Source organism: Seriola dumerili, unplaced genomic scaffold (assembly GCF_002260705.1).
Source record: "Seriola dumerili isolate Sdu_G_001 unplaced genomic scaffold, Sdu_1.0 BDQW01000025.1, whole genome shotgun sequence".
In the NCBI taxonomy this organism is placed as follows: Eukaryota; Metazoa; Chordata; class Actinopteri; order Carangiformes; family Carangidae; genus Seriola; species Seriola dumerili.
Genome location: NW_019174280.1, coordinates 16,689,672 through 16,713,523, shown reverse-complemented (window position 1 = coordinate 16,713,523; position 23,852 = coordinate 16,689,672). Strand labels below are relative to the sequence as shown.

Here is a 23,852-nt window from a genome sequence, read left to right as displayed (position 1 = left end):
TCGTCTCATTACCTGTAATCTCTGTTGAGAGTCTCACTGATGGGCCAATATTTCCAGCCAATATTAGGTTGTCATAGATAAATAGCTGTAAATAAGAAAATGCATCACAGAAACGCCAAATACAAACAGTAATTAAGACATTAAATGTATGTTTATAACACAGGCTTACCTGGTTCACTATAGTTCAATATATTTTATTATTGTTTGGATTTTTTCAAATTTTAAAGGTTTAATTTTGACATTTTTTGTCTTATTTTTGTCATCTCAACTTTAAAAATATTTTTGTTGTATTTGTCTTGTTGCTAATGCTAATTTAATTTCCACCGTGGTGTATTATTTCAAATTTTCTAGTATATTTTCTGTTAGTTTCACGTTTTTGGCATTTCTCAACTGTAAAATGTGCAGTTCAGATTATGTTTTGGCTTCCTCATTTTGACAACCAAATCCATATGATTTAGGGGGTTTTGTTTTCAGTATCTGGCCATTGGTCGTGCTGTCGATAGTTTAATCACATAAGTTCTGATATAAATGAAATTCATTCCTGCTTTATTGTAATTGACAAAAATACGTCAGGAAAAATCCAAGCATCACCTCCTTTACTGAAAGCAATTGTAATCCAGTTACTGTGCTCCAAGCGGTATGATTTAAAGTTCACTACCAAACAGGTCACTAACTGGATTACTGTAGTGCCATTACTTGTAATCTGTTGCTCCTATCCCAGCTTGTCACATGTAGCCAGAGAGAGGCCTTTTGTAGGGCCATGGGTCAAGCACTCACTTGGATTAACTTCCACTCAGCTTCCACTTGCACACACACTAACTGAGAGATGTGTCCACAGTAGCAGCGCTCTACTGGAACTGTCGTCAGATGCACAAACTGGTTCTGTTCTTCATCCATCTTTGGTTCTGTTGTGTTGGTGGTGGTTAGTGTTTTCTAGTGACTTGTTTGCCACATCTTTTTTATTTTTAAATTTCCTTTGATCCGATTGCAGAGTGTATGTCAGGTTAGTACTGGCTTAGTTCTGGAATATGTGTGTGTGTGTGCGTGTGCATGTGTGCGTGCGCGCCTTTGGTGTGTTTTTAGTGCATTTGCGTGCAAAATGAGGAGACTGTGTGCAAATGTGTTTTGCCACTAACTGATATGTTGTGTTGATCAGGGTGGGTGTGCATGCTTTGTTGCCTGCACATGTGTGAGTATGTGTGTGGCATGAAGGTGAGTGACTATCCTGTGGCTTCCCTCAGGCCTCACGGAGAGAATTCAGGGCTCACCTGGATGAGGTCATCACGCTCAAGTCAAGGTACTCTACCTTGGACCAGGTAAACCCGCTAACCTTCTACCAACCTCTTACCTACTAGCATGCAGGCCACTGGCATCCCACAAAGCACCTCACCACACTAGTGACAAAACACCGACACACACAACCAGCAGCCAGAGAGGCAGCTGAGGAAGAGAGCACCCTGCTATAGCATGTAGCACTGGAGCAGGTTAGCTTACTTTAGCTTATTGTCTTTGCTGATAGTCCAAGAACAACAATTACCACATGCACAGAATATGGTGGCTTTGCTAAGCGGTAGCGGGAGATACAAGAGGAAAAAAAAATCCAGAACAGTGAAAATGTCACAGTGTAATAGATCATAGCGGGTTAATATTGTAGGCTCATAGACCCAGTTTACACCTTCAGTCTGTATCTGGATATCTTATCTGGATTAGAATGAAACCCATGGTAATGCAAGGTGCAATTGCAGGCAGCCAACATTGCAATGCTATCTGATCATCGAGACCACATTTGGCGGTGGTCTAGCTCACATTGTGTTGAGATCTCAGCCAGGTGTAGATGCAACCTGTACAGTTTTACCATATTAGCAAAAACAAAAAAAATGCACCCAAGAACATTGCAAGGTCACAGAACTCCTATCTCAAGCAGGGCTGGCAAAAAATTATACAAATTCAGTATGTCGCAGTCCGCCATGTCCTGCTACCTAATTTAAATAGTGAAATCTGATCACAATATGGGAGAAACTGAGATAACAAGAACGCTTATTAATATCAGCTCTGAATGTAAAGGCCGGTGGTCTGATATTATTATCCAGATACAGATCATATGTTAATACCAGGCATAAATGGGGTCTTAGTCTTGTTCTATAAACAAAACAAATAAAAAACCCACAACACTTTCCCATATAGTGGATTCCTACTGGGGGAGATGTCTGTTGCGTGAGCCATTCAGAGCAAGGTTTAGTAGCAGTGTGGTGATACACATGGCAACACAGTGGGTGAAATAGCAAAGGGAGAGGCGATCACAAGTCGGAAGAATTTGGACATCGTTGCCCCTCAGAAGTTGCCCTGTGCATCACCATGTTTAGCGGTCAGCAACATTCCTCCCCATTGCCTCTCTCTTGAGATCTCCACCAGCACTCATTCTCTCATCCATCACCCACCAGGTCATTTGATGTGATTTGTGTATCAGTGGCTGGTGATGTATTGTTTTTTCTGCAGAGGATGTGAACATATGTGGGTGTATGTACCTGGTATGGATTTGTGTGTGTGTGTGTGTGTGTACATATGTGTATGTGTATGTGTGTGTAAGCGGTGTGTGTTTGGTGTTGGGTTAACAGATGAGACATTGGGCTGCAATTGTGAAGCCCAAGAGAAGCCACAAGTGCACCACAGTCAGTGGAGAGAGCAGAGGCCTTTGCCAAGACACACACTTCCCCGCCACTGTGTCACTCTTTCTCTTTCCCACTGTCGCCTCCCCCTCCCCACCTTCCTCAGGCTCCTGCCTTCAATCCCCAGGGAAGAGGACATGGCTCTGGATTTCCACAGTAGCGTTTTGTCCTGCCCTCTGCCACCCTGTCGCTATCACGCCAGCATTTTGTCCTCTGCCATCCCCTCTCCCTTTCCTCGCTCCGTCCCGCGGCGCGAGGCAGTTGAAGCCGGCTGAAACGAGCCTCCCTGCCCTGTCACAGCCCTCTCATCCTCACAGTGGACGGATAAATCTTCCTCTTTTTGCATAATTTGTCTGACAGCTCCTTTGTTTTGTGCTGAGCTCAGCACTGCGGAGGTTGCATCCCATCATTTCCTGGAGCATCTCCTCAGCCGGACGGTTATTGGCCCCATCGATTTCCCCCAGGTGGCTCGCAGCCCCTGGGCCATGTGCCTCACTGACCTGGCCACGCTCACTATTCTGTGTCCGTACACACCGCCACCGCCGCCACCCCGCTCCTCAGCCCATTGATCTTCCTGGCAGATCTCCATGACAACCCGTCGTCAGGCTGTTTCCGCGGCGACAATGGGGTTGGCGGGTAGAGTGATTAGTGTTTCTGGCGTGGAGGCTGGTGTTTTTAAATTTTTGTGTGTGTGTGTGTGTGTGTGTGTGTGTGTGTCTCCATTCCCAGCATACTGCAACATGCCATTAAGACCAGTAGAGGGTTGTCAGGCCCAAATCCTCAGACACACACACTCACACACACGTCAAGAACGGCTTCCAGTCACTTTATTTCTATTTTACTTCATTTATTTTCGCTTACTGCAGGACTTTCCAAACTGTTAAACCTGCTCTCGTTGTGTCTGTATGTATGATGTGTGTGTGTGTGTGTGTGTGTGTGTGTGTGTGTGTGTGTGTGTGTGTGTGTGTGTGTGTGTGTGTGTGTGTGTGTGTGTTAAAATTTTTGTCATCCCTCATATGAGCCCATTCTCTTGTCTCACTTGGTTGGTCTCTCACCAGTAACGGGGGATTGTAGCGGAGGGTAGATTAGAAATGAGTGTGAGAGTGTTTGACAGTCTGCTTTTTCGCACCCCCCCCTACCCCTCACCCCCTCTATATGTCCAAAACACCCCATTCTGCTCCTGAACTCCACCTCCACATATTCTCCTCACTTCCTATCACCCCCCCCCATCCCTCGTACATTTTCATTCGTTTCATCTCCATATTCAACCTGTTCCCCCCATGGCTCTCTGATGGTATGATCTTTTCTACTGAGCTATTTTTTGCCATACTGAGGTCTCGTTTTCCACCCGTGTCAGTCTTAGTGTCATCACTCCACACTGCATCAAGGTTTTTAGCTTTTTCTTAGTTTACGGTGACTGTATACTTACTGCATTAATCCTAGCTGCAGGAGAGATTAAAGATACATTACTATAAGGAGAGAGTATCTGAAAACTGGATTAGGAAGTAGAAAACTCGTGATTGTTGTGGTTTGTCTGTGTGTTTAAAGAGACCAGCTAGATAGTGAGATTCTGATGTAATTGTACTGCGTTAATTGTGTCATTTTTTTAATTTTAGATGTCCTCTGTAGTTCTTTTTTAGCAAGGTACACCTTGTACAAAAATGTCCTAGCTGTCGATCGTTAGTTTTCATATGTGCTTTTCAATGTCTGCAAGTTTGATCTGTGTCTTGCTGTAGCTGTATTTAGCTCCCTTAATCCCCACCTTTGTCTTTTTTCTGTCTTTTTTTTTTTTTTTTTTTAAATCATACCTCTCACTCTCTCTATATATGAAGGCTCTGCAGTTGTGGCACAAATCTCCTAGCAACCACAGCTGGCGCCGTCATGGACGTCCACTGGAAAATAGGTTGTGCAAAGAACAGCTGAGCTAGAAAAACAGATAACATCAACATAAATGACACTGCAGGTCTTGTCTTTAGCTGTCGTCTTTCTGTTCGTTGTCTTTGCTCTAATGTGTGAAAGATTTGTAACATTAGCTTGGGAAGAGTCGAACAAACAAAGTAACTACCTCTTAGCTTTGCTAGCTAGATCACAACAGCTAGATGCTACATAGCTTATGATAAAATGTGTCAGCCAGCAATCAAAACAAATGATTGTGATTACATGGACTGCAATATTTACTTTGTCAGTCCATCTGCTTTGATGTCTATAGACATCTACGGAACTATATATAAATGTTGAAAGTAACTTGAAATAGCTAAAGGTAGCTAAAGGTATACCAGTAGCCACCTGCAGTACTGCAACAAAGAATATCACCTGTGGCCAAAAAGTATAGAAAGAAAAGACACGTGTTATAATGTTAGAATTATTTTTAATATTAGGACCCTCTAAACCATTGAGATGTTTGATGTTCATCATGGCGTGACCTAGAAAAGCTATGTTTTTAAACATGAGGTTGAGGGAAAGAGACGTATTATTGACATGGAGTGGGCCGCACAACACAGAAGCAAACCAGCATTATGTGCTTGATGAGCAGCTTTGATTGAAATGAATAATCATCATTGTGGAGTCTGGTATCCAGATTTTATAATCCATCCATGGCTGTAACATAAGGTAGAGGAGTGTCTTTGATAATTAATCATAGTCCTATGAGCAAACCATGTACAAGTAGGATCAAAATAATGTCATATTTGGAATTAACAGTGATGATTAGCTGATTAAATACTAAGATAACATGATAACATTATCTCAAGCTAAAATAATATTGTAACTTCATTTTGTTGTTCCCTCAGGGGAAAGTGATCTTGCAGCAGCCATTAAAAATACAACAGAGGACGTGCCATACATAAATACATAAACACACAGACACAAAATAATAAAAAATAAACAAACCAGACCTAGAGGCAGGAGAATAAAACAATAAGATCAACAACTTTGCAAAGTTAGAAATGTACCATGTAAAAGTTGAAAAACCTGACACTATGAGTCAAAATGTGATCAGCTAGACATCATCGTTGTCCAGGACCTCCAGCATGGCTGCCGCAGGTTGCATTAGGCCGCCTGAAAGCCCTCAACTCTTTCTATTTATCTCTCCTTTTCTCTCTTTCTATCTATCTCAGTTCTCTCCTCGCTGCTCCTCTCCCTTCTCCTGCTAGGGCTGCTTGTTGCAGTGGATGCTTGTCTGTCTGTTTGTTTGTCCTACCGTACGTCCGTCTGTCTTGTCTGTCTTGTCTGTCTTGTCTGTCTGTCTGTAGTGTTGTGGTTGCCGGGACAGATGCACTGATGCCTGTGATTCGATGCTTTATCTCCACTAGCTCCAGTGTAGGTTGGAGGGGCTTAAAGATGATCGCAGGAGGACCTTCAGCTCTCGAGTAACTATCCCGCCCCCCCTTTCCCCTCCACCCCCCCCTTTGCCCTTCCCTCACCCTCCTCCGAGGAGCGCGCAAAAACAAACGCCCCCTAACTGTGCCCCCACCCCCACCCCCCCTTTCCCCACTTCCCCTCTCCCCTCCTCTCTCCCTCCTCGCTTGCCCAGCTTTCTCTCTAGCTGTCGCTCACTCTCTTTCTCTGTATGTCTCTCTATCTGTCTGTTGCCACTGGTTCTCAAACTGTCTGTCGTTCACTCTCGTCACTCTCTGTCCGGTCTGTAAGGATTCTTCCTTTCTCCGTCTCCCACGCACACTTCTCTGTCCCTCGTTGTTCACTTTCTCTGTCCGTCTCTCTTTCTCTTCCTCCATCTGTCTGTCTATCTCTGTCTCTGTCTCTCCGGTTAACATGCTCTGCTTTTCAGTAGCTATGTCTGGTGTGCTGGATGTCTGTTCAGTAGATGCCATCAGGCCGCTCTAGTGGTCTTTATTGTTTTTGTTCTTTTCTTCCTGTTTTCCCTCCTTTCTGCTATGTCTCGGCTCTGTAGTTTAGTGAAGTCTGTCTAGTCCGTGCTTCCTGTTTTCGTTTCTTTTTCTTTTCTTTCCGGGCTGTGGGACCACATCATGCTGATCCTCATCCTTCCACCCCCTGTCTCTCTATCTGTCTAACTACCTGTCTTTTTCTATCTCTCTGTCTCTCCATCCCTCCTCTCCCACCATCCCACCCACCCTGCCCGCCAGCCCCACCTCCATCTCCACCCTTCTCACCTTGGCTGTTTGGTGCCCAGTGGTGTCGCAGTATGTAGCCTAGCTAACGGCGGTAGGGAGGGGAGGAGAGAGAAAGGGGTGGGTGGGTAGAGAGACCTTCACCTTCACCATGGGTGTTTTGGTTCTCCATACACCACACACACTGCCCACACCCAACTTATGCGATACCTCCAGGTCACAGAGGTTATTGAGATGCAGCAGTTGCAACAAAGGAAGGGAGGACTGTCAGAGCTCACAGGGTGAAAGACATGTTAAGGCAGACAGATAATGACTGAAAGACGAGGAAAGCAGTTATGTCAGTCGACACATCTGAGTATAAAGGTAGATAGACAGTCAGGCCAGCGAGCGGGCAAGAAGACAGAGAGCTAAACACACCCCAAAAATGTGAGAATCATGCCCAACTGACAGTTGGCCAAAAGATGCACTGACTGTATCTATTTACAGCTAATAGACGAGTTAATTCAAGTAACTGCCCTCAATTCTTACACAGACTGTAAAATTCTGGCATCGAAGTTCATTTTGGCTAAATTTATATACTTCAACTGCACCCAGTTCATCCGACTGGGCCTATATTTGTGTAGGTGTATAAAGGATAATGGCGCTCTAATTCTGTGCCAAACTTACAGCCTGATAAACTGCAGCCTGTGATTCTCTTTTACTTATTTAGTCTCTCCCTAAGGCTGAGCTTCCCAGAAGCATGTTCATACCGTAACGCAGCTTCTCCTTTCATACAGACTGTTAAAACCGTTATTGAGCATCTTAACATCAACATGCATCGATGTCGTGTTAGTTTTGTGGAACTAACTTGATTAAAACATGTTCAGCAGGAGGTTGGCAGCTTGTCCGTGAACCACTTCTACTTGGCAGTTGCCACCTACTGTACAGCCTCTTGCTTTCATTTGCCACTAACCTTTTGCACTTGAAGAGTAACTTAATGCTCGGCTGAAAAGCAGCGTTTGCCTGCTCTCTCTGGTTGGAAGTTTCAGATCTGGTTCCACACACCCAGCGTCACTGAGGAGTGTGGTGTGGGTGCGGTCAGAGGTGTGAGCACACCTTTACATCACTGCAGCAAGATGACAAGTCAAATTTCTGGAGGGGTGAAGGGCTGTTAAGTTACTCTTTAAACGGTGTACAGACTGAATAGAAATGTTGCCTGCTCAAATCTTCATTACAATTTTAAACAGGAAGCAGGTGCTGTTCTTTCTGTACATTTAAAACTACAGCTTTGATATGGTAGCTGTGTCCAAATTCCATACCATATAGAAAACTTAAGCAGGTTTTTTTGAGTATGTAGTGTGTTCACAGTGGCAACTTTAAGTATATTGATACAGTATTGTCTCACTATGCATTGCACAAGGGAAATCAAGCTGGTCACAACCAGGAAAAACAAATTAAGAAAGGAGGTAAAATAGAACATTGCAGAAAACAAAGGGGAAATAGAAAATGACAGCAGAGAGATGACAGGAAACATGGAGCGAAACGGCAAGCAAAGATCCTAAGCCGGACTCAAACGGGGGACACTGAGGTTCATGACTGGCCCCCAGAACCCCTCTAGGCCCTGATTTCCTGTGCACTAACTGCAAAAACATTATACTATGACAATTCATACTGTATATGGTTAGTAAGTGGTATGGAACAGGGACTCAGCAACTGTGGCAGATGTTACTCCCACCCTTACACAAAGAAACAGGGTTTATGGGAAATGTGGTCAAAATTTCGACAGACAATAAATGTGAGATTACTGCTCATGGTCTCCTTTATATTTTCACAGTTAAACTGATGTGTTGCAGTTCAATTGGCAATTATTAATTGGTGCTACTTTTATTTCTAATCCCCATTCACTCACTGTGGACGTCATGGAGCTGTGGTCTTAAGATGGTTTTGGGAAACTCAGCCCAGTTTTAACCCACTCTGCTCTCCTCCCCTCCTTCGCATAGATTATACATAGTTAAGCGCTAGTGCAGCTACCATGCAGCATCAGCGATTTTCCACAGAAGCCTCACCGTTCTGCACCACATCTGAACAGCCACTATCTATACTCGACACTACATTTCCACTACATTTGATGTTACACTGTAGCACAGTTAATACATCTGTTATGACCTTGTGATACAATATTGTCACTCTGTATGTTGTTGCCTTTGTCCGTAATATTTAAGTGCTTTAATCTAACGCTAGTGTGACCTGTCCAGTGCATTTTATCAGTGCGAATATCACCTGTGATAACGGTGACATAGCGTACAGTAAGTGATGATAATGGTAATGCAGGAGATGCAGCCATCTCCCAACAGCAGGACAAAGTGCACAGTGTAGTGTGACACGGCTCTTGCCAATGCTTCTGACTTGTTGTTGTATAAACAGCTTCTCATCTCAAGCATGTCAAAAGAGCAGCCCGGTTTATCTCAAATTACCACCACCTCTGCTCTCTCTCTCTCCCTCTCTCTCTCTCTCTCTTTCTCTCTCTTTGTCTTTGCCCTTCGTCTTTCGCTCCCAATCGCTCCCTCCATCTCTAGGTGCAGTCACGATGCAGCAGCAAAGAAAATATCCTAAGATCAAGTGAGTACTAAGCTCCCAATTCAAAAGCACTCCCTTTTCTGTGTGTCATATCTGTATGTCACCAAGTGTACTCTCAAACACACAAAAATAGATTTTAAATGAGCATGTGATGTGACAATGCGAGCATGGTGTGTGTGTGTGTGCATGTGTGCGTGCGTGTGTGTTTGTGTGTGTGTGTGGCTGCTGTATTATGTTTGCACGTCTGTGTGTATGTGTGTGTACGTGTGTGTGTGTGTGTGTGTATGTGATGTTTTGCCAGAGGTTGTTAAGCCTCATGTTAAGCATCAGAATATGCTGTTGAAGCGTAAGTGTATGTTTAAAGGAGAGAAATTGGGTCAAGGGAAATCAAAGCACAGCGCCCATTCTTCGCTGTGAGGCAGAGAGGCAGAGGCAGAGCGAGGCAGAGGGAGATAAAGGGAGAGGGAGAGAGAGAGAGCAGATTACACATTAGTTACACCTTGCTTTGTTCCTTTTACCTTTGGAATTATTAGAGAGGTATTATTAGACCAACATGGCTGCTATCGAGTACCTCTATCATCCAGCTGGGTTCCACAGCTTCTGCAGACAAACAGAACTATTTCTTGCCAATCCCTCTTCATAGCGTTTAAATTGTGTTATTGCACATATATATATGTATATGCACCAAAAAAAAAAAAAAAAGAAATCATGTTAATCCAGTTGTCTTGGTGATATTAGTGTGGAAACACATTAGATATGTTTATTTATTGTACTATTTGTGCATATCATGTCCTGGGTTTGGGAATTTTCCCTTTACTGCTACAGCTGCAAACCCAGTGTGCTCAGATCAGTTTGAACGCCTTAGTAGATTTTTTTTTTTTTTTTTTTTTTGCTTTTCTGGTGGCTCTTGGGTTAAAAGAAAAATTTTAAAATGCTGTTTTTTGTCTCCAGAGATAGTTGAGTGCTTTAGTTCCCTGCCTTTGGAGCCACATGTATGTCTCCACTCTCTCTGGACTGAGTCCTAGCAGATTTCTTTCTCCTCTCTCTCCCATCTTTTGCTGTCAACTTTCAAAATATCTAAATTAAGAATTAAAATGCTAGAAGAAAAGGGGTGAGTGGCCTGCCCAAACTCCTGGGGGGGAGGGGGAAACACTGGTTTAGAAATTTCAAATTACAGGATGTAGCGCATGTCCTCTTTTCATCAAAGTCAGTCACGATTTTCTGATTATGTCTGGGTCTACGTCTGAAAAAAATCATTCTCTATTCTTAACCTTGTGCACTGTGTTTACGCCATTTCATTTCAGTGCCGGAATTCTATGTGTAAAAGTCTTTAGTGTTCTGAAAGAAAAACACAACCATAGAACAAAAAAAATTGAGTGTCCGTAGCTGTCAGCTTTTGCTAAAAATTCTACACCGCAATTCCTTTGATGGAAATAACACAGAAACAGCTGTCAGAGGAGAAAATGATGATGATTCATAAATGTCCAGCATTTCAATTTTTTGCTTAAAGTAAAGTAAACGTATTCGAGTATCAGCCAATATGACAGTACTTTTTTTGGGTGCATATCTTGGTCAAAAAACTTACTGTATGTAAAAATGATTTTATGTTATTCGTTTACATAGAAAATGAACTCTAAAATATCAATTTCAGTATTGTCCTTGGGCTCTATTAAGTGTTTATTATGTAGACAATAGTGAATGACTCACCGATGGAGTGATATTAGACACAGCATTGGTCTATCCAAGTATATGCACGGTCACTATTTTGGGATATGGTTTGATTTTTTTTTTGGCAACCATGTCATGACAGTGTATGTAATGTCACATGTCTTCTCAGGTCACAGTGCAGTGGACATCACCAAGGTGGCCCGGAGGCACCGCATGTCCCCCTTCCCCCTCACCTCCATGGACAAGGCCTTCATCACTGTGCTGGAGATGACCGCTGTCCTGGGCACTGAGATCATCAACTACAGAGGTGAGCAGGACAGATGTTTGGTTCCCTTTAAACTGTCATGCTGTCTGAGCCAACAAAAGAACCCCAAAGAAAGATTTCCCTGCAGACAAATCCTCTTCACACCCACACAAATGCCCCAGATTTGTTAATCTTGCCCCTTGACATCTCCAATTTACCTTCCCATTACATCTGCTGACATCAGCGGCTGAGCCTGCTGGGACGTGGAGGCATCACACCTTTCAGATCGATGCAGCAAAATGCGCTTGCTAAGTTCACATGACAGCATTTAAGCACTCTCTGTCCACGACTGGACACCTTACTGAATCAGCAGCCTATGTCTGCAGGCCACAGTGTCAGTCACACACAATCAAATAGACACACACACACACACACACACACAGAGGCTACAAAGGGCACATACATAAGAAACAAACCTTCCTCAATGATCCATATGTCCTGTGCGAACCACACGTGCATGCATCTAGTTCCCAGCACACAACTCTTTATGTATTTAAACACATTCTGTCACACAGCAAACACACATTTTATGCTTTTTTTTTAAAGCTCCTGTCCAGTTCCACTTTAGAATAATTTACATCTTGGAAATGATCAGTGGAGCCCACGGTCTGTTCACTTGGTACATTTATTGTTCCCTAAGATAGAGGAGACAATGTTCGATCTGACGCCAGGCCTTTTCAGGTTTCTTCATTGTTTTTTTATGTTGAGGAACATTTACGGAGCAGAGTGGGAGTTCTGCTTGGCAAATCTTTGGATTCTCCTTCAGCCTTTCACCTACAGTGATATCCTTCGCCATAAGATCGCTGCTGTGTTTCCTTGAGACAATATTGGAGAGTACAGATGCAGCTGAGCTTAACTGTATTTTCAGAATTTTCCACATCATTGCAAACAAATGTCACACATACTGTAGCTAATAATGCCCCTGAATGTCAGCCTAACTTACTGCTCATCAAACCTGCTATTTATCACGGTCTAAACTGAGTCTACTACAGGTTTGATTTTGCGTTAGTATTTTTCGGTTGTTGCTTGTTTAGTTACTGTTTAGTTTATAAACTAACAGAAAACGAGATGTGCACAGTTGATATGATGCATTTTGGAGTTTTTCTTTTTTTTCCCATTAAAGTGACAATCTCAAAGTTCGCCATAGGTGTCGCCAAAAACAACGAAACAGAAATCCTCGAGATTGCTACTTTAGAGCCGCTATAATCAATAGTTTTATGTTTACCGTGGATCAGTGACGATGTGTGATGTGGGCTCATAATGAAACCAACACAATGAGTCTTGCAGTTTCCCTCAGCATTTCAGCACCTTTGAGCTCATTGTTTTGGTTTTACAGCCTACAGCTGTACTGCTCTCATTTACTCTCACCGCCGTCATCGGTGTCATTCTCAGGAAAGAACATTCCCGGCACCAAACTGCAGAAAAACAAAGTTAGTAACAAGCTAGTGAACATAGTGCAGCATGGAGTAGAGTTGGCGGAGAGGAAAACTGAGCTAAAGTGGATTAAATATTGGACTTCTATTGGTTTGGTGGCCACAAACATGAATCCAATTGAATCTATCTGCCGGAGGGGGAATAAACATTCATTTTTAGTCTTTGTAGTTACATGTCTAAGTCGCATTCTTTTGTTTTTAATAACAATTCCCCCTGATTGAGTAAAATGTCTTTTATGTATGTATATGTAGGTCTAAAAAGACATGCACACACAGAGGTTAGTTTAGCACCTGAGGGTGTAGTCATCCTTCTGGTAGAGTGGCCTCAGCACCAGAGGAAGATGACACACAACCAGGCTTCGGGCCAGAGGGGAAAACACACACTCTTTAATTCACCTCTGAAGACGTGGCAGCGGGGACTGGGGGGCAATAATGGCCTGTGGCGCACATGACTTCTAGATCAATGATGGTAGAAGGAGCACTTTTTCTTTTCCCAAGTGTAAAGTGATGTTTCATGTTCTTGGAAGAAGGGAGGCAGTCGCAGGATTCACAGGAGCACAGCTGGAAGGAGGACGGAGGGGTAAGGATGAGAGGAAGAAGGGATTTAAGAGATGAAATATTTAGACAGACAAGAGCTGGAGCAGCTCCCCTGCTGGATTAAGAGGGGTCTGCACGTGTGTGTTTGTGTGTGTGTGTGTGAAGTGTGTACTGTGTCATAGTGTGATAATGGGTGTATACTGTGTGCTGTAGTGAGGTTTTTTAGGTAAAATATTTAAAGAATTGTAAGTTCTTCACAGTGACAAGACAGGCAAGAAAGAAAATGAGCGTATTTCCCAAATTGTTGAACAATTCCTTTAAATCCCATCTATCTTTATGCAAGAAAACCTACGCAGGCACCGTATGTTTGGTGTGAACGTGCAGGTGCACACGCATGTATATGTTTTAGAGACATCTCTACTCCTCCACTGTCTTCTAAACATTCAAATTTGAAGTGGAAAATGATTTGGTTTGGTCCATGTTGCCATGCCCTGTGCTTCAATGTTGATTCTGTAGCCTTTTCAAAACCTGGACATACTGTAAGTGATGCTCTGCAAAGCACCTGTTCAAACACACACTTTGCATCTGCAACAAGACATCACCTCTGTTCTATTTTTATGCACGACTCAGCTTCAGCACATGGTTTCAACAAGCTGTTTAAGTAGCAGCTTGGAAGGACTAAAATACATCTCAGATGAAGTGCTGTTGACTTAAAAAAAAAGGGAAAAAAGAAAGAAAACATGTAAGGATTGGACAAGAGCATGTGTGTCTTTCCTCTGCGACTGAGATGCATTATTTACAGCTGCTCGTTATGACTGGCATCTAGTAAGCTGATGTGTGTGGGTGTCTGTGTGTGTAGATGCATCTTTTTTTCCCTTCAACTCATTGATATCAAAGCTTAGATCTTCATATTAACACCCACATAATCATATCATAAAGGCTCAGAGAAATGCTATATATAGCCTCACAGCAGCTTAAGGTATTTTAGTGCCAGGATTTTTCTCCTCCACCCACTCTGCCCCTGTCTTTTTCTGTCTTTCTTTCCTTCCCTCACTTTCTCTGAGCTATTGTTCCTGTGCAGAATCTCCATGAGTGTTTCCTGAGTGTTTTTAAGTTGTCTGGCTGGTGGAAGTGGTTAAGAAATTTGGATAAGGACACTTGCAAGCCTCCACTTGCTGTATGTGAATCAGTAAAGCTGAAATAGAAAAGGAGAGTGTAGGGTGTGTGTGCGTGCCTGTGCAAGTGTGTGTGTGTGTGTGTGTGTGTGTGTGTGTGTGTGTGTGTGTGTGTGTGTGTGTGTATTCATGTGTACTGGTCAGGTGGTGAGTCATGCAGAGAGATCCTGATGCATGGTGTCACACTCTGTCTCTCTTTAAAACACACACACATACACATATACACACCTCGGGCGCATATGTCTCTCTGTATTTTAATCCGAATCAGATGCACTGTCTCCCTCAACTCTCTCTGCCTCTGTCTCTCTTTTTTTTTTCCAGCTGTCGCTCTCTCTTCCCAACTTCTCCTCCTCTCCTCATACCCATGTTCTTCCTCTTTCTCCCACAGATGGGATGGGTCGAGTCCTGGCTCAGGACGTTTATGCCAAAGACAACCTGCCACCCTTCCCTGCTTCTGTCAAGGATGGTTATGCTGTGAGAGGTAAGCACCGCAGATTATGGCAGGTGATGTAAAACATGTTCCTCTCTTCTTCTTCTTCTTCTTCTTCTTCTTCTTCTTCTTCTTCTTCTTCTTCTTCTCTCTCAAGGTCTTACTGTGTGTCTGTCTCAGATCAGCTGTTTTTTTTGTATTGGGTTCAGTTTTGCTTAAACAAATGTAGATAAGAAACAAAGTGTTGATGTTAAAGCTACGAAACAACAGTTTAAATGTTAAAACCAATATTCAAAACTTGAAATGGTTAAAGTGATTTCAAGGCCTATGGGTTCTGGAGCAGTCCAGTCCAGGTTAGTCAGAATCTGCCATCAATGTCTTAATAAGTAGAGCCCATGTTAATATGGTACTTTCATATTAAAGCCCTTTTTAGGCTTTAGCCTCATTTTAATGAGGCGTTTGCTATGTTAAGATTTTTACACATCACTATATTAAAATGAGTTGCTCTACACAAGCTAGTTCTATTTATTATTATTAAATGTGCACACCCATTTACTGTCAGGAATAACTTTTACCTAGCTAACTGACAAAGCTAACATTAGCATGCTAATGTATAACCTCTTTAGACTGAGGAGTAAAAGAGGTAATGAGATATGATGTTATTATGATGTGATGATGTGACATTACATTTCATAAAAATAATACAATATACCTCAAGATATGAAATGTTATGCTGATGCTAATGTTAAACAGAATGACCAAAAAGCATTGTTTAGTTTTGCATGATTACTACTAGCTCTGAAACACAAATTAAACAAACTCATACCTATATTTATAGTAATATATTGTTTTGTCCCCTAAAATGTTTATTTAGCATTTGTTTGGAATGGAAACATATGACTGTCACTGTGCACGTTATCCATAGAGTCACTGCTGTAATTTCTTAGGAGGAAGTTGCAGAGCATACGGTAGATCCATCCGAGGGACTAACCAGGCCAGTGTGTCTTTCTTCCTACTTAAATGACCTGACTGTCCCAGTTAGACGTGAAAAGGACACTGGGGCAGTGGAGAACTGCCTCAGGAGCAATGTAAGGGCTTCTTCTGCCAGGGCGAACTGGAGGAAGACCGAGGCTCTGCACTGTGGGAAATAGAGGGGGGCTCTGCTCCATAGCCGCCAGGTGGAAATGAGTGACATGAGGTTGCTCTAAAAACTTGCTTGGGCTTTACCTTTGCACAGACACTGGAATGAAACCCATCTCCCTGAACAAACTCCTGAGAGCGGTTTTCTAGGTGAGATCCAGGGGGAAGTTGGTTGGCCTCTCTTGGTCAGTAATTCAGTGGCTAGGAGTCCTGGAGAGCAGTGAGGGCTCTGTTACCCTGGAGAGCAGGGTGGCAGCTTGTTGGCTCCAGGCGGCTCAAAGACTCTTGCATATAACATCTGCTGTTGGCTCTTGCTGATGGAGTAGGAGGAGCAGAACACCACAGGTCTCCCTGGATTTTATACATCTGTCCTGAGGGCCTGGCTCCGGCTGAGGCATACATGTGCAGATTTTAGAGATTTTAGGGCCTAGCCTGTGGGTGTGGAAGGAGCCAATAACCTATTGCTTTCTACAGAAATAGTGCAGGTTTTTTTGTTTTTTTTTTGTTTATTTTTTTGCTTTTTCACCAAGCTGCAACATCCACATTTGGGATTCTGTCTCTGGGATTTAGAAAAAAAACGTACACACTGAATTATCTAACTTTGGTTAGTCTACAAAATGGGTTAAATGAAGCCCTGAGTTTATAGCTGGAGGCCTGGTGGCGCCAAAGAGTGTGTAGCTCTTTTGAGAGCATCACCAGAAATGAAGGCATAACTGTAGATAAAATAGTCTTTCTATGATCTGAGAATGGTGCAGTTTGGACGGGTAGGAACCTCAAAGCCTTGAAGGAAACACTGAGGGTTTGAAATGGTGAAAATCTCACGTGTCCACTGTGCCAATCTTTTAAAATCTAAGAAAACAGTCCTGTTTGTAACTTAACACCAGATATTTGTCATCAATTAGGTTTTGCCAGGAAAAGAGTTTCTTGATAACCAGTATGGAAGCATTTAATCCTGAAGTTATATGTTAAACCATTCTTGGTCTGTAAACACGCAGGACAATTAAAGCTGTTTCTGTTTTCCCATTGGCTGTTTGGCTGTAGCAATACTAAAGGTATGGTCTCTGTTGAAAAATGCATAGAGAGGAGAAATGTCTAACTGTATGGCGGATGATTAAACCTGTGCCCATTTTTGAGACGTTTGATTTAAAGCACATAAAAGACATTAAAGTTTCCTTCTCCCCCTGTTTGTTCGTTCTGTAGTGCACTGAAATAAAGTGACACACTCCAGCGCGTGCGCACACACACACACATTTTCAGTTGCACATTTGTGTAATGTTACTAAATCTTTCTTTTATTTTAGCGGCTGACGGCCCGGGCGACCGCTTCATCATTGGAGAGTCCCAAGCTGGAGAGCAGGTGCACGCCCACGTTGACGCTTAGACACACGTGCTTTCTCGCACTCACAAAAAGACCCTCACACACACGCACTACACAACACGACCACACACACCCCACACACACACACACTAACACAGTCACTCTCACGCAAAAACCCCCACACAACCTGTATATGAAAATAAAGTGCTTCACTTTTGTCCTTCACCTCATGCCTTGACCAGCTGTAACTGCGCACCAGTGTGTTCCCTTAGAAGGTGATGAAGAGCTGTTCGCCCTGAAGCAGGGCTGGAAAGTCAAAGTGCTGCCAAACTTTAAAACAGATTAGACCTCCGAGACAAGAGTTAGGCTACAGAGATTTATCGACTGCCTTGACCTCTCATCTTGACCAAAATCAGCACACATGCAAACATACCCTCAATTCATTCAGCTCTTTTACACACAGTTTGTGTGTTTTTGTTCAAAGCTGTCATTACTTTTGGGAACTTCAGTATAATTATTCACAGTTCCCACAGTTGAAAAGAGACACCTTACAAAAAGTTGAAAGACTCAGTGTGTCATGATTTATCCTTTATTTAGTTAATATTTTAGTTTCATTTGAATTAAAGTTCTGTCCTATATTTTGTCTGGTCTGTGTCCCTGTACAGCCCACCCACACAGTGATGCCTGGCCAGGTGATGAGGGTGACGACGGGTGCTCCTATCCCCTGCGGGGCCGACGCTGTAGTCCAGGTTGAAGACACCGAGCTCCTCCGAGAGTCTGAAGACGTACGTGTGGCACTTCACCCGACACACATACAGGCAGGAGGACGTCGGAGTCAGAACTCAACCCAAACACAAGCTCACCTTTGAAGGGATCAGAAAAGTTTGCCTCACATTTACCTACACATGTAGCTTCTTTACCAGCACCACAGCAGCTGAAAATGGGTTGTTGTTTTGGATTTCACAGCGAGTGAGTTTAGCCCAGAGATGGACGGGATGCACAATGAATCTTGGTCTAGCACAGTCACTTGGGCCTGATGGGAAACTGTATCTGTTCACTGCGATGGACCTGACAGCTGGTTTGTCTTTCAGGGCACAGAGGAGCTGGAGGTACGAATCCTAGTACAGGCTCGTCCAGGGCAGGACATCAGGTTAGTTTCTTCTTGTGTTGGTTGCTATTAAGAGGCCGAAATCAGAATCACGATTTTATTTAACAAATACTGTAGATTTGGTAGAAAGTGTCAATCACCCACCCGCCTTTTTGTTTTTTAAGTATACATGTATACATCTATAGGGTCTTTTAAATGAAAAAGATTACTGTAAGCTCAGTTGATATAAGTACAATGTAGATATTTAATTTAGGCCTATACAGGTTTTAATTGCACAGTGCTCATTTCTCCATAGGCCTATCGGTCACGACATCAAGCGTGGGGAGTGTGTGCTGGCAAAGGGCACCCATATGGGCCCATCTGAAATTGGTCTCCTGGCCACTGTTGGAGTCACAGAGGTGGAGGTCCAGAAATTCCCTGTGGTGGCCGTCATGTCCACAGGAAATGAGGTAAGGGTTAAAAAGAAAACATGATGGTCATTTGGGGGATTACGCCCCTTATGCACTCAACCAAATAACGATACAGTAAAATATTATTTCTGTGTTTGCCACAAAGGTTTGGCCTCAGCTGCAAAGGGTACAGCAGTGTACCATCTTTGCTGACAGCGTACCTCGTTCATATTTATGCACAATCAACATTGTTTGCTTTAACTGTGGACACAACATTCAGAACTGAATGTGCATTCATCTGTTTCATGTGTGCTTTCATGTGTCCGTCTGTGACCAGGTGATTTACGTTAGTGCATTTTCTGTGCAATTGATGTGCAGTTTGAATTTCATGGGGTGTGTAACTTTCATGGAGATCCTCAGCAGACTCTAAATACCCATAACACCTTGTTCTCAGTGCTGTGCAAATATATTTAAAGTTATTATAAATCAGCCATGAGTCACCTACTCCATGGCCACATGCCAAACCTACAAAGTGGAATATTGTCCTCGTGTCTCCTTCTTTAAGCAAGTGTAACGAAATGGAGGCTATGGTTCAGATATGATATACATATACAGAATATAATACAATATAATACATCTGCCCACAAACCCACTACAAACATGCTGAATTAGGTGTATGTTAATTTGTGATGTTGTTTTCCTTTAATAATTGTGCTAATTAGCAGTGCCTGTTGGAGTTTCCTCATTCTGACGTCTACTGCTGAAAGAAACAGAGATTTCAGATTCGTAGTTCTATTACGAAAAGTAAGAATGTCGGGATGCATGAATGAAAATAGAAGACATGCATTATACTGTGGGTTGATTTCAGTTATTCCAAAATGTAACTAAAGCATGTTACACACATACTGCATTTACTCATAAGTCGACAAGACCTGCAAACATTTACTTAGCAAGTTGTTGTTCTGTCTGACAGTAGGGCTGCAACTAATGACTATATACAATTTTTTTGATTGGTTGATTGATTGATCAATATACCCATTTAAACCATAGAATAGAGAAAAGAGACCATCACAAGTTCCCAGAGCCCCAGGTCTTAATTTGCTTGTCTGTCTCACGAATAGCTCAAAATCCAAAGTTAGTCAGTTTACAATAAGACATAAAGCAGAGTAAATTACTCACGTTTCATTGTCAAAATGAATGGTGATTAATTTTCTGTTAATGGACTAATCATTTCAGCACAATCTGAACGTACAAGCAACACCAAATCTCTGCTCAGTCAGAAGTGTTGTATGATATTTTTACACTGAGTAACATTTTGGCAATCACTGTATTGGCCTATTTTTCAGAATCCTTTGGTTCCAAGAGCAGGCTAAATACAGTAATAATGTGATAGTAAACTAAGGGTGTTTTTGCCAACACGCGTCTTAGCCCCTCGTCCTCCAGCTGAACAATTATTTCTTTACCCACCAGACTTCTCTTCCACCCAAAGAGACACTAAGAATATTTTCTCAATAATCTTGTAAGCTTTAGCTGGTTTTTACTGACTTAAAAAAAAAAATGTATATTGAATGTATATTTAGTGTTTCGATTTTGCCACTTTTGTTGTGGAAGCTGCTGAACCCAGAAGATGACCTCCATCCAGGGAAGATCAGGGACAGCAATCGCTCCACCCTGCTGGCCACTATTCAGGAGCACGGCTACCCCACTATCAATCTGGGCATCGTGGGAGACAAGTACGCCTTCACAATTCACCTCTAACAGAAATTCCTTTAGCCATTAACATTTCCACACCTCCAATATCATCTTTATATATTCCCTCTTATCCAAACCTAGCTCTGTGTTTTCTTTGACCTTCCATTATTTCCTCTCCTGCGAGTTGGTTGTTAACATCTGTTTGTGTGCGCGTGTGTTCGTGTGTGTGTTCGTCTGTTTCCTTGTGCCCCACAGCCCCGATGACCTTCTCAACGCTCTGAATGAAGGCATCAGCCGTGCTGATGTCATCATCACCTCAGGAGGAGTGTCCATGGGAGAGAAGGTATGTGACTGAAGAAAGTGCACACATTAGGTCATGGCATTGTGTTTCACTGACACCCTGTGGCAGAGAGTGGGATGACAGCCTGTGTTTTTACAGTGAATAATAAAAAAACACAGAAAGTCCAATTTTTTAAAACCAATTTATGAGCATTATTATTCAGTGAATGTCTGATTCCGCGTGTTTATTTTTAATGTATTACTCTCTTCTGTTTGTTAACTGTTAACTGTTGTTGATTATTTTAGTCCCTTGTGTCAGTATTTCATCAGGGTTTGTAATTTTGTCTTTTTTAGGACTACCTGAAGCAGGTGCTGGATATCGATCTTCATGCTCAGATCCATTTTGGTCGTGTTTTCATGAAACCAGGGTAAGTAAATGAGTCAGCTTTATTCTAACGCAAATGCTCTTGGAAAAGAACGAGTAAAAGTCAACAAAATAATCAGAGTAAATGTCAGGTGTACATTTAGAGCGATGTTGCCCAAACGATACAATTATACTAAAGTTAGGTTTGAAATATAAAATGTAAGACAGATTTGTTGAAAAATAATAAATTAAATATTAATATATGTTGTTGTTTTTTTTTTCAGTCTCCCAACAACATTTGCCACCTTGGACATGGACGGTGCTCGCAAACTAATCTTTGCCCTCCCAGGTAGTGTGTGAAGTTGAGAGAAAGAGTGATTCACCCAGCTGGCTCTGAAGAGATGTTACTCATATATTTTTCTCTTCTTGCTCTCCTCTCTGTGTCTGTCCGTCTGTCCTAGGAAACCCCGTGTCCGCTGTTGTCACCTGTAATCTTTTTGTCATCCCTGCCTTAAGGAAGATGCAGGGCATTTTGGACCCTAGGCCCACCATCATCAAAGCGAGGGTAGGATGCACAGGGCAACCAGGGCATCCTGACTTATTGGCCAAGACACACAAAGCCAAAGTTCATCACGTTCTGAAGTACTGGTAGTCACAAACAGTTTTTTTTTTTTTTTCAGGGACAAGATCTCCACCGAGATCATGATTCAGAGTCATTGTTTAGGTGATGAAAAAGAAGTTTCAGCCTTTCTGGTTGAACAAAAACAGCCAATCGTATCAGATTTCATCTAGAAAAGGGTGCATCGCTGCTGTTTATCAAAGACAAGTCTCCATTTGCAAAAAGATGCCTTCTCCTCCCGTTTGTGAGCAACAGATACAACAAACTGTAGCAGACAGGAAATACAAAACATCGGAATATTTACAATTATATTTGTACTAAAGTTTCAGATTGGAACATTGCAGTCCATTGCGTCTTAACTTATGATTTTATACCATTTTCATCATCCGCTTGATACATATTTATGACCACCATGTTTTGCTCTGACTTGGCAGAGGAGGCAATCACAGCCCACACTGACCTGAAGGCCTGCTCCCCGGTCATGAATATTCATAATTGTTGAGCAAGACAAATCATAATAATATCATACATACTGAGCAGACATAGCCTGTGTCCCTGAGTAGCATCATAAAGTAAGAGGTCTGGTCCCCTGCCATCATGGGTGCTATCCAGAGTGCTACGCTACATCACTTGGTGTTATAAAGCAGTTAGAAATCAACTTGAACGCATTACTGCCACTTAGTGGCGGAACTGATGGCTTTAAAGTGCAGATGAAGCCAGATAATTTCCCTCAACAGATGGCATCAGACCCAGGTCAAATAGTATTCTGGAAAAACCTTCGTGTCTGCCAGCAAAGTTGGAAGAGCTTTCCACTGCTTTCTGTTTGCCTTTTTGCCTATTAGCAAATATATAAAGTTTAAAAATGTACAAAAGTATTTGGCAGAATTTGGGTTGGCAGCTAGCCTTTAACCCAGTAATTATATTCTGGTGATTGCCCAGATCTGGGATTTTTGCCATTAGAAGTATTTTGTTTTGTTTTTTTAGCTGTAATTATTGTGCTGCATTAATGTGCTAGAAGAAAGTTGTATATCAAGGACTTCCCTACTTTGGCAGAAAATGAATCCTTGAGGACACATGCTAAACCAACATAAAATGTTACCAAGTCCAAAGCTTTGTAGGGGTTTATGGCACAACTGCACCTACATCCAAGGTGCATGGAGAAGCACAAAAAAGAGTCTGAAGAGGTCAAAACTCCTGCGGCACTTGTAGAATAAATACTAACGTTATTGTGAGTCCAGTGCGTTATGGATTGTGGTCTTCATCTGGGTCATGAGTCCATAGCTTTACCAGTCTACAGTCAAAGTCAGAAACCATCTGCAATTAAAAATGCTACTGTTACTCTTGCCTTTGTAGGCGCCAGAATATCGGGGGTTTGCCACATTCGACAATAAAGTGACTTGTTGACATATATCATTATAATTTATGTTCTATGTTTTTTCCCCAGTTGTCTTGTGATGTGAAGTTGGACCCTCGCCCTGAATACCACCGCTGCATTCTGACATGGCATCACCAGGAACCTCTGCCGTGGGCACAGAGCACAGGTACCAAAATCATAGTCACCAAATAATGCAGTATGACAACCGCATACTGTATGTCTGTGTCTGATCCTTTATCTTTTTCTGTCAAGCAGGGAATCAGAGTTTTAAAAACAAAAAAAACAAAAGCAAAACCAATTAGCTAGACAGGATCATTTTGAGAGATACAGTTTTTGACTTCTGTAAGTCCATATGCATTGGGCTTCTATATACAGAAGTACATTTACTTAATGTAAATATTTGTCTTTTGTATGCAAACGTGTGGTGCATTTTCTGGGCATTCTAGAGTTCATAATAGTCAGAAAATAAAACACAAACCAGTTGCAACCTCAGATGGTCTTCATTAGAAGGCAGAAATAATAAAGTACATTGATGGTACCTTTCACTTTATATACTACCTCAACATTCTCTGAAGTTATTGCATGTGAGCACCTGCTCTCTTCAGTATCTTAACATTAGCCAGTTTGACAATGAAAACTAAGAAAATTAACAGGTCTGCAAAACTGCAAAGCTTAATGAATTTAAGTTTAAGTTTCATTATGATGGGATGAA

The 23,852-nt window shown here is 42.3% G+C and overlaps 1 protein-coding gene across 5 annotated transcripts in view; it reads left to right on the top strand.

The window, feature by feature from the left end:
* Positions 1-23,852, top strand: part of gphn (gephyrin) — a 90,752-nt gene that overhangs the window by 66,507 nt on the left and 393 nt on the right. The window contains exons 10-24 of one of the 5 annotated variants that reach the window (XM_022766566.1): positions 1,242-1,316; positions 5,978-6,034; positions 9,310-9,352; positions 11,148-11,285; positions 14,816-14,908; positions 17,298-17,353; positions 17,980-18,099; positions 18,406-18,464; positions 18,718-18,871; positions 20,423-20,544; positions 20,759-20,846; positions 21,137-21,210; positions 21,431-21,495; positions 21,608-21,711; positions 23,210-23,306. In XM_022766566.1, the coding sequence (XP_022622287.1) occupies positions 1,242-1,316; positions 5,978-6,034; positions 9,310-9,352; positions 11,148-11,285; positions 14,816-14,908; positions 17,298-17,353; positions 17,980-18,099; positions 18,406-18,464; positions 18,718-18,871; positions 20,423-20,544; positions 20,759-20,846; positions 21,137-21,210; positions 21,431-21,495; positions 21,608-21,711; positions 23,210-23,306 (1,345 nt within the window). Of the gene's footprint in view, positions 1-1,241; positions 1,317-5,977; positions 6,035-9,309; positions 9,353-11,147; positions 11,286-14,815; positions 14,909-17,297; positions 17,354-17,979; positions 18,100-18,405; positions 18,465-18,717; positions 18,872-20,422; positions 20,545-20,758; positions 20,847-21,136; positions 21,211-21,430; positions 21,499-21,607; positions 21,712-23,209; positions 23,307-23,852 lie in introns of all 5 variants that reach the window. The other 4 variants (XM_022766558.1, XM_022766568.1, XM_022766584.1 and 1 more) reach the window with 4 other exon arrangements.